The 10,720-nt window shown below is 25.4% G+C and overlaps 1 protein-coding gene across 1 annotated transcript in view; it reads right to left on the reverse strand.

The window, feature by feature from the left end:
• The window catches only part of LOC145844796 (glucan endo-1,3-beta-glucosidase-like), a 10,261-nt gene extending 246 nt beyond the window's left edge, over positions 1-10,015 (reverse strand). The window contains exons 1-9 of the mRNA XM_082952218.1: positions 9,961-10,015; positions 4,491-4,656; positions 3,951-4,079; positions 3,493-3,709; positions 3,336-3,411; positions 3,001-3,143; positions 2,238-2,412; positions 1,751-1,956; positions 12-133 (exon numbers count right to left, since the gene is read on the reverse strand). Of these exons, the coding sequence (XP_082808344.1) occupies positions 12-133; positions 1,751-1,956; positions 2,238-2,412; positions 3,001-3,143; positions 3,336-3,411; positions 3,493-3,709; positions 3,951-4,079; positions 4,491-4,656; positions 9,961-10,015 (1,289 nt within the window). The remainder of the gene's footprint in view (positions 1-11; positions 134-1,750; positions 1,957-2,237; positions 2,413-3,000; positions 3,144-3,335; positions 3,412-3,492; positions 3,710-3,950; positions 4,080-4,490; positions 4,657-9,960) is intronic.
• Between the last annotated feature and the right edge of the window lie 705 nt (positions 10,016-10,720).

Consider the following 10,720-nt stretch of genomic DNA (forward strand, 5'->3'; position numbering starts at 1 on the left):
AGGACGAGGACCGAGGGTCTTGAATGAAGTATGACTGGAACACAATTTCAGCTTGTTTTTTAAGATCGTTATAGTTACAAGTTGTTGAGCAACAAGACAACGCATAACTTGCTTTACTGCACGCATTGCTGACCTAAAAGTTTTTTTTTTGGTTAATTTCATTGTAAATTTTAGCAAGTTTGTTTTTTGTTTTGCTTTTGCAAAGTTATAGTACTTTATTTTATCCGATTTTTTTTTTTTAATACTGTATGAAAATAAAAGCTACAGTTAAAAAAATATCTCTATGATTATTATTAATGTTTTATACGGTTAATTAAACATTATTTGACATTAAAATAAATTCTTTCAAACAGTATAAATAAGACTCAATATTTAGAACAAAATAGATTTCATGCTTCTTTCATCAGTTGTATACTAAGCAATAAAAATAAAGTTTTAAATCTAACTTATATAGTGGAAATGCAATCAACGTAATTAATAATAATAAACAAAGAGTAATTAACAATACATAAGTACTTCTAATTACAATGCAACTAAAAAATAATAAAACCGAGCAACAACTTATAAAACAATTTAAGAAAACAACGAAACAGTATAATCAAAATCTTTATGTTTACACAACTTAGGTTTTCTTAATAAAATACAAATAGCCTCAAGTTTAATTAAATCCGAAATGTGAAAACAGTTTTTAACAATTTTAAATCTTTTTAAATTATAATTACTAGCACAATCAAGGTTATTTACTAAGTGTTCAGAAATAGCAGATCTTTTTGAAGCATTTATTACTCTAATAGACTTAATTTCCTCATTACTCTTACATAACTAGCTTCACAGAAGCAGTTAAACTGGTAAACTACCATAATGTGGTAATTTGGTAGTTTACCAGTTTAAATGCTTCTGTGAAGCTAGTTATGTCGGGATAACCTCAAGACAATTTGGCATAAGAATAAAAGAACATATTCCAAAAAGTATTGATGAATTTTGTAAGAGTAATGAGGAAATTAAGTCTATTAGAGTAATAAATGCTTCAAAAAGATCTGCTATTTCTGAACACTTAGTAAATAACCTTGATTGTGCTAGTAATTATAATTTAAAAAGATTTAAAATTGTTAAAAATTGTTTTCACATTTCGGATTTAGTTAAACTTGAGGCTATTTGTATTTTATTAAGAAAACCTAAGTTGTGTAAACATAAAGATTTTGATTATACTGTTTCGTTGTTTTCTTAATTTGTTTTATAAGTTGTTGCTCGGTTTTATTATTTTTTAGTTGCATTGTAATTAGAAGTACTTATGTATTTTTTATTACTCTTTGCTTTATTATTAATTACGTTGATTGCATTTCCACTATATAAGTTAGATTTAAAACTTTATTTTTATTACTTAGTATACAACTGATGAAAGAAGCATGAAATATATTTTGTTCTAAATATTGAGTCTTATTTATACTGTTTGAAAAAGTTTATACGGTTAAGTTTAAAAGAAATTAAATGGTAAAGTTATGATAAAACTATGAAAAAATATTAAAATTTAACGTTCAAGTGAGATAGGTAACAAATATCAAATTTATTTTTGCTGCTCAAAACTCCTTACAACGTGATCAGGTCATTGACAACAGACATGCTTATACACTTATAACAACTTAAAGATATGAAAAGTTTCAAAATACTTATACTTTATTTTCTAAAGTAAATGGAAAAAGATTTACATAGAAACTTGAAAGTGCATGGTATTAGTTCAATAACAACAAACATCAGTATGGTTTTGGTTTCCACAAGCCCATTGGAGACTCCCGCATATGTCGACAGCGTTCGCATTTTCCTTTATGCTGCAGTTGCCGCTGTTCACTCCATTTCCATCATTCAACACGTACTTACGAGCAGCTGTGCCACTAAAGTCGCAAGAAGCGTCGTTGTTGACTTGTTTGTCGTATTCTTCGTATACTTCGCTCACCAAGTCTGTAGTAATTATGAGTTTTGACGTAAATTTCTAATTAAAAACTTTTATTGTGGTAAAACTTGAAAGTGAAGTATGTAGAGGTAAAATTTATAAGCTTTATCTTTTTTGGTTTTTTTTGTAAGAATAAAACTTTTATTTTTTGTACTGTGCGTAAAAAAACGATTGTGAAAATTAAAAATAATCAACAAAAAATATATTTTATTAGTTTGCATGCTGAAATATTAGGTTTTTATTTTAACCGAAAATACAAAAGTTGGCAGTACAAAGACTATTTAAAAACCGTTAAGTTTATTGTATTCGCAAGCAGAAACGTTGTTGCAACATCTGTAAAACTCATTAGTGCATTTTGTTGTCACATCAGCAAAACTTTGACCAGTACACGCCCATTTTGCACTTCCACAAATATCATCGGCGTCAGCATCGCTCTTCGCTCGACATTTAGGTGTTGCTATTTCCTTAAATGTAAAACAAGTGTTTTTGTTAGTTTATTGTCCAACGCTGGACCCGGGCATCAAAGCCTGGGCCGTTTGAACTAAAAAAACGCACGAAAAGAGAACAAAAAGAAGATTAAGCACAAAAAGTTCTTTTTGTATGAAATTATAAAACATTAGTAAAAAACATGGATAAACATAAAGCACAAAACTAATCGTTTTAATAAATAAACTCTATACTAAAAAGCAGATGTATTAATAAATAAGAATTGTATACAGTATCACAAACACAGTAAAAATAATAAGAATGTATACAAAAATAATATCTTTAAATTATTCAGTTTATAAACTAAAGCACCAAGCATATTATCAATAAACAGACTAATAAAAAATAAATATCAAGGACACTAAAAAATAAATTACGATTCTTAGAAAAGAGATGATGCTTATAAAAAAAATTTAAATTTAATTCAAATAAGTTTTCAAACTTTTAGCAATAAAAGTTTCAAGATTTTTAAATGCTATTATTTGGATAGTTTTATTGTAATTGTTTCAACTTTAGTTTTATTACAGTATTGTAAGTAAATCGTGTTAGCTAAAAAAGCATCTGACCTGCAATGGTTTGACTCTCACGTAATCGACCCACATTTCAGCGTCTGGGTACTCCCATTTTGTTTCAGGCTTAGGATTATCAAGATAATCTCCTCCCACAGCTACGTTGAGAATCAAGTGGAACTCTTGATCAAAAGGTTGACCTAAAAATAGTTTTGTAAACTTATTAAATGAAAAGTAGGTTTAAGTTTTATATATTAATAGTTTTATAAAGTTAGTTCAAAACTATTTGTTAAACAATAAGTGTTATCGTTCTAAACTTATAAGTATAAATTTCAAAACAGTAGTTGATTTAGTTTAAATTTTTTGAAATTTGCTGTAACTAAAGAGAATACCTTTTTCCGAATACATGTAGCTTATATTTCTGTCGATGTTGTGCCTGTAGTAGGCATTACCGTCTATTTTGTATACCTAATCAGTTATGTAAAAATACCATTAAAACTCTTTAAATTCGAACGTTTTAACAACGCTTGTGTGAAAAATAAGTATAACCAGTTCAGTAGGAGTCCAATCGAGACTGTAAACATGCCAATCATCAATAGAACACTCCAACTTCATATCACCACTCGATTCCATAAAGTGCTCATCACAACTACTTGTACAACGATTACCGTAATGAATAGTGCTCGCAATGTGGTCCAGGTCCTGCCCTCTCGCTTCAATAATGTCAATTTCTCCGCTCTGGGGCCAACCTCCGTACTTCTCATCTCTGTAATTACATATTTAGATAAAATTATATTATTTATTAATTGCGTGAAACATTGTTTTATAAATAAGTTCGTGAATCAATGAACTTGTAACTATTCTTCTTGGATGTATGTAGAGACCTTTGATTGTTACTCTTGAACTAAATAAAAGTACATAAAACAATATATTAGCTGTTTTGTTGTGATAACGTTTTTTTTCTGTTATTATATTTCAATAAACTAAAGTTATAGAGTTTTTCATACTTTGACATCATCCATATAGCAGGCCACAGTCCGAATCCGGTTGGAAGCTTTGCTCTGACTTCAACGCGACCGTACTTCCAAGAAAATTCGCTGTACAAGCGTGCTGAGGTGTAGTTCTTTCCGTTGTAACTTTATATTGTATCAAACGATTTAAAACTATCTCAATTGTTTGTTTAAAATCAAGGTAGTACGTTTACTATTGTCGTTGTAAGTATTCTAAAAATTAACAAATTGTAAAAGTTCAAACTAGTAGAAGAACAAAATAATATTTTAGTCAAACGTGGAATAAAAAGAAAAAGTATATAAGGTTGTTTAAATAAAGCTCTTAGTGTAAGCTTTCTAGGCTTTAACTTAGAATAGACGATTTAAAAACAGAAGTTGACTGAAGATAGATTGGAAATTAGGCCAAACAAAAAACAGTCAAAGAATTGTCTATATTTAATAGGTTTTAAACTATTATAAGATGTCAAATATAATTAAAACAGTAAAAATATCAATTAAAACTAATTTAATTTTAAGTTTTTTAAACTGCACACAAACCTTTGTTTAAGTGGAGTGATTACTAGTGCACCATTTTCGATACGATAATTTTCATTATTATCTCTATAATACTGTAGTTCGTTGTTATATGGACTACCAGTCACTACTACATTCCAATTTGATGAATTGAAAAAGTCAAATTCATCTCCAATATTTGATGAGTTACCTTGAAATATTTTAGATACAGTTATATTGTACATATATTTTGAATACAAAAACGCAAACAAAGTTAGTTATTACTATAATGTATTTTTAACATATTCGAGTATATGATTTAAGCTTTTTTGTTCAACTATAGAATTTATGACAATTAAAGATATCAACTGTTATAATTTAGAAAGTTGTTTAAATAAATAATAAACTCTATTAAATAAGAAATTCTTTTTAAAGAAATTTTAATTTTTTTTACTGTATCAATTTTTTTAAACTCTTTACATTGATTTCATTTAAATATCTAGAACATGATTTATTCTAAAATAAATGAAAAAAAATATTTGCTTAGTTAATACTTAAGCATTACAGTTTTAAATTAATTTCATAAAACAAAATAGGTTTTTATTTATTGCTACCGAAAGTATTTTTTAATGCTTAAATAAAGATACTAATCTAACTTTAAATTGTACTTATAAAGTTTAGATTTTTATGTGTATACTTATTTCTAGTTTAAAAACTTAAATATATTGTAGTTAAGAAATATAAAACATTTTAGTTTTTTTAACTAGTTTTACCTGAAGAGAAACAACCAAACAAGAGTGCTGAAAAAACAATTTTAAGCATTTTAAATATTAATCTAGCATAAAAACTAGATAAAGCTGCAATATAAAAGTATTTCTCAAATTAAACAGTTAAGCCATCTTGGTACTTTCTCAATAAAAAAATTCTTTACAGTTCATTAAAGATAAGTTTACATCATTTCTACTTTATGTTTATATATATGTTTGTAAATTCATTAGGAACTTAATAGTTTTTTATTATAATTTTCAAAAACAAAGTAAATTACGGATTAAAAACACAAAAAAAATAAAAGAAATTGTCTTTTTTTTTTAATATTATATATAGTTTCTAAATAGTTATAATTTTATTCAACATTTTATCAAGTAGTTTATTTTTTTTTCTAAATCTGTAATGTAATCAATTCACTTTTTTATTGTAAAACAGATTATGCGTGATTCATATGTTTAGTTTTAGTGGCAAACTATTTGGTATGAAGACTGTAGTAAAATGATAGAAAAAATCTTTAAATAAGTTACATTTTAGTGCAAATGAGAGTAATGTTTACAAGTTAATTTCTAACTTTTTACGTTTGTTATCTAAATAAAAATATTTTCAAACTTTATATAAAATGTACTCGATCCACTGGGTATATAAAAAAACTAATGCAAGGCCTATTTTTAACAATTTGAAAATACACTTTATTAAAACTCTATTCAAACAAACTCAAAAAAATTTAATAAATAAACTGAGTCAAAGCTCGATGAATATAAGTGTTTTTTTATACATTAGGTCCTTTGACGTATTTTTAAGCATTTCTCACTTATTTAATACATTACCTACATGAATTCATAGTTTAATAGTTGTTTAATGATGATAGCAAATAAAAATATGATTTTGAACTATTTCACTGTTGTAAAAACAAGTTTATTTTTGAATGTTGTATAAAAATTATGCACCGAATAAAATATATGAAGTATCATTAGCTGACTATTTTATAAACATAATTAATAAAAACCTTATTGAAAAATGAGTAATTTCCTTTTAACTATCCAGAAGATTTTTTTTTAGTTAAAAGTTTTGTAGTAACATTGGTCATTGTTGTGATCATAATATATAATAATAAAGGAGCAAACTATATATTCTATTTATTGTCCGGTTTTTGTGGGAAAAATATCCGACCTTGTCAACAACAATAAAATATTAAATTAATTTGAATTAAAATAGTTTGTCTAAATTTTTATTATACTTGACAAGGTTGGATTTTTTCTCAATGAAACCAATTAAAAAACAAACAGTTTATTTGCACATTTCTTGTTATACCTGAATGAGTTCTTTACTCTACAGTAAATTTTAGCAACATTTTTCAATTAAGACGAATAACTATATGATATTTATACAGATAAACCATAAAAAATTTTAAGTAAAAATATTTATTAAAGTTTAAAAATACCTCTTAACTTTATGCGGTACTAAATTGTTTAAAAAGGTACTGAGAATATTTCAACGTAAAAGTAATTATAATGTAAAACAAACAGTTTACATAAAAAAGTAGTTGAAATAGTGAGCTTTTAAAACAAAAACACACATAACAAAAGCAAACTTAAACTGTACAACATGCGTTTCAGTTTATAAAAAAAATGATTCACCTACTTCCTTTCGCGAATTTAGAATTTATATTTAAATAAGTTTTAGCAATGTTTATTTTTATAAGCATGTGTCTAAATAATTAAAAGTAAAAATAAGTGTTATCAAAACAATTTCAGTGTTTAATACAAACTTAGATATAACTCACCGTTTTTTATTTTCATCAAACAAAATTTTCAAAATTCAAGTAACATAATTAACAAATGTAAAAGTGTTGTGTAAGCTTTAATCAACAACCAAACTTTAAATAATTGTCTGTTTTACTATTGTTTTGACACTTTTCTAAAATAAAAGGCCATTAGTTTTCACAGCCATGTGTGAGGTACTGTATTTTAATAAAAAAGTGAGAAAAATTAAGAGCATAGTAAAATTTAAATTATAACAAAACTTAAATACTGAGTACCTAACACATAGAATTATTGAAATAAGTCAATTTAATTTCAAATGTGCAATCTAGTGCTCAGAAAACAAAATAGGGATCAAAAAAAAAACTTTAAATTTAATACACTACTTATATAAAAAATAACTTAATAATATTTAAAGAGTTCAATCAAAACTCATATTAATGTTTTAATATGTAATATTTAAGTAAATACAGTAATTCAGAATATGTACTTGTAGTTTACTTAAACGGTGATTTTAATTCAGCTAAATTTAATTTCTTATACAAAAAAATACTACTTCTTAATTCTACATTGTTTGATATTAAAATGTAGAACTTATTAACATTAAATAATAGTTTTAAAACAAAAAAAATTAGGCTAAACATCTAAATTCTTTTAAATTAGTTTAATTAGTTTAATTAAAATTCTTTTACATTAGTTATTTAATCTACAAAAAAAAAGTGGTTATAAGGTTGTTTTTTTTACTTTTTAACTAAACCTATTTAAAGTAACTTTTTATTGGTTAAAAGTTAAACACATATTTTAACGCATCTATAAATAGTTTTATTAACTATTACATAAATTAATAAAATAATTGCAACAATACTTTTTAAAACAGACTGACAAACGAAAATAGTTTTTTTAAGTATTTTAGAAATGTAAGATACTTGATTTGTTTTTAAAAATGAATTATAAGTTTTTTTAAAGTGTTTAATTTTAAAATCCTTAAACAAAATCCTATATGGATTATAAAGTCACTTTTGGCTAAATAAGTCCTAACTCAAAACTTTTCTTACAACATGTTTTTAAATACTAAATAAAAGTCTTTTTAGTAATGACAAGTATAGACAAGAATTTAAGACTTTGAAATATATTTTAGTTTTTTGTATAAAACCTAAGTTTTTCAAATCCGTTAAGAGATTGAATTATCGTAGTTTAAAGTTTATGTAGCCATTTGTTTATATTACAAAAAAAAAAACTCAAGTAACTTTTTTATCATTTGAGCTAAATTTTTAGGCTATGTATATTAACATTTTTTCGTTAGATGTTTTTATTTTAAATTAAAAAATTTAAAGTTCAAAAGTAAGAACAATAAATGGGATTTATTGCTTTTAAATTTATTATAAAAATTTAATTCAATTTATGTTTTTGAATTAACGAAGCAATACATAAAAGTTTTTAAACAAGCTTTTAAACTACTACTCTCTATTTATCATTAATATCTTAAAAAGTTTTGTTACAATCATTGATAATTGAAATTTTAATTATGATTTGTCTCCAATATTATATTTAATGAATACCACATACAAACTGTTTCAAAATAGGGTTTTCACCTAAACAGAATATTATCCATAAAATTTAAAAATTGTATTGAAAATAAATAAATGTACTAAGGTTAAAACTAAAAACAAATAATTGATTAAAAAGTACTAAAATAATTTACAATGATAACTAAGCTTTATTTTTACAAACTATAGAAACTAATAACCTTGTTGACAGCTACTACAAAACAACATAATACTACTTAAAAGCATGTTGTTTATATGAGCTTTTAAGGAATAATTTTGTCATTAAGCTTTTAAGTAATTAAGTTTGGTCCAAGGATCTGGTGCACGAAAAAACCTTTTGGTTATCGAGTTGCACACTAGAACAGTTTAATGTCATGTCTAGGACAGTTTTAAACTACATGAACTTTAAAAATTATTATCAAAGCATAATTCAAAGCATAACAACAACTGTTTTTTTTTAAGACAGAAAAACATCAAAAGAAACCCACTCTCCCCTCTACAATGATAAACGTTTTCTGAAGGTCATGCAAGTTGCCGCACACTTAGGCTAGCAAAGCTTTTTTCTCATAAATTGTGTTTTTAAGTTGAATCATTTTGTAGTTATTATGATTTTTAAAGTGTTTGGCTTAATTAACAGTTTTTTTTTTAGTTTTTACTTTTACTACTTTTTTTATCAAACTTAAGGTTCTCTTAAACTAGTTTGGTGTAATGACTTAAGCTAGTTGCTTTAAAAAGTAGCAGCCCCATACAACTATGAGCTAAAAGCTTACACTTTAGAATTAAACTTTGGCTTACTAATAACACTTTGTAAACTGTAATAACATTGCTACATTGAAAGCTACTAAAAATAAAATGTAAAAATTAGACAATTTTTCTGAGATAATTTTATTTACTTCAGGATAAACAAAGACAAAATAAACAAAGACAAAAGTGCACAAAGTTACCAAGTTGCACGAGAACAAAATTGTACAAGTGCACAAAATTGCACAAAGCCAAAATTGCACAAGGGAAAAAAATTGTAAGAAGACAATTCTGCACCAAGGGTCAATTTTGCAGGAGTTACATTTTTGCTCATGAGTAAAAAAGTAAAAATAAACAAAAAAAATACTATAAATATTTTATTAAAAAAAATACTGACCAAGGGTAAGGGTTAGGGGTAACAGTGATTGTAAAAAAAAATTGTCTGCTTGTGCAAAAGTGTCTTTGCGCAAAATGACCCTTTTTGCAAAAGTATCTTTGTGTAATTTTGTACACTATTGCAATTTAGACAGCCACCCATCTAACACATATACCATATTGCCCATAGATTTTTTTCCTCAATATATTCCAGTTTGACCTCTAGATCTGCTCTAAAAACCATAGTATTTTCAATGGCAACCGTCAGATCTTCTGAAATACCATTAGATCTTTATTTTTACCATTGGGTTTTCCACATAAAACATTTGATATTTGTGTTGGTAATTGGATCTTCTATGTTAACTACTGGATGTTCCATGTTAACTACTAAATGTTCCACATTGATCAATGGATCTTTTTTTAGAGCCACCAATTTCAATTCAGCTACACAGTTTGTTCTCCATATCTATTTTTTTAAGTTTTTTTTTTTTTTTTCACTAATAAAAAATATGTTAAGATAATAATAAAGTACGATACAAACAAAGGTGCATAACTTTTAACTAATAAGCCATGTTTTTTTTAAGTTGATCTTATTTTAAAAAGTTTTTTCTAAGCTTGTAGATGCTTTCTATTGTATTAAAAAAATCAAATTATTTTTTTGAGATATGACAAGTCAAAGTTGGGCCGCATAATAGGCTCCCTATGGAAAGGGAAAACTAAAACAGCAAAAAAAAATTATTTTATTTAAAATCTATCTCCTACATTTTCCAAGCAATCTTCTTCAAACTTTCACAGTCTAATCTTTATACAATAACAAAAAAACTTTTCTCAGGAATTAAAAAAAATTTATGTAAAAAAAAAACCCTTTTTTTTTCTTTTTTGTGATAAAATTTTTGTTTTTTAAAATTACTAAAATTATAAAATAACATTTTTTCCTTTTATCATAAGGAACGTTTCCTTAAAATTTGAAGAAGATTGCTTGAAAAATGAAGGAGGAGATAGATTTTTAGTGAATTTTTTAACTTACAAGAGAATTGACCCCAAAAAGTTTGTGGTCCATATGCTTGTATCGGAAACTTTTAAC

This window comes from Thalia democratica, chromosome 9 (assembly GCF_965202585.1).
Source record: "Thalia democratica chromosome 9, ktThaDemo2.hap1.1, whole genome shotgun sequence".
In the NCBI taxonomy this organism is placed as follows: domain Eukaryota; kingdom Metazoa; phylum Chordata; class Thaliacea; order Salpida; family Salpidae; genus Thalia; species Thalia democratica.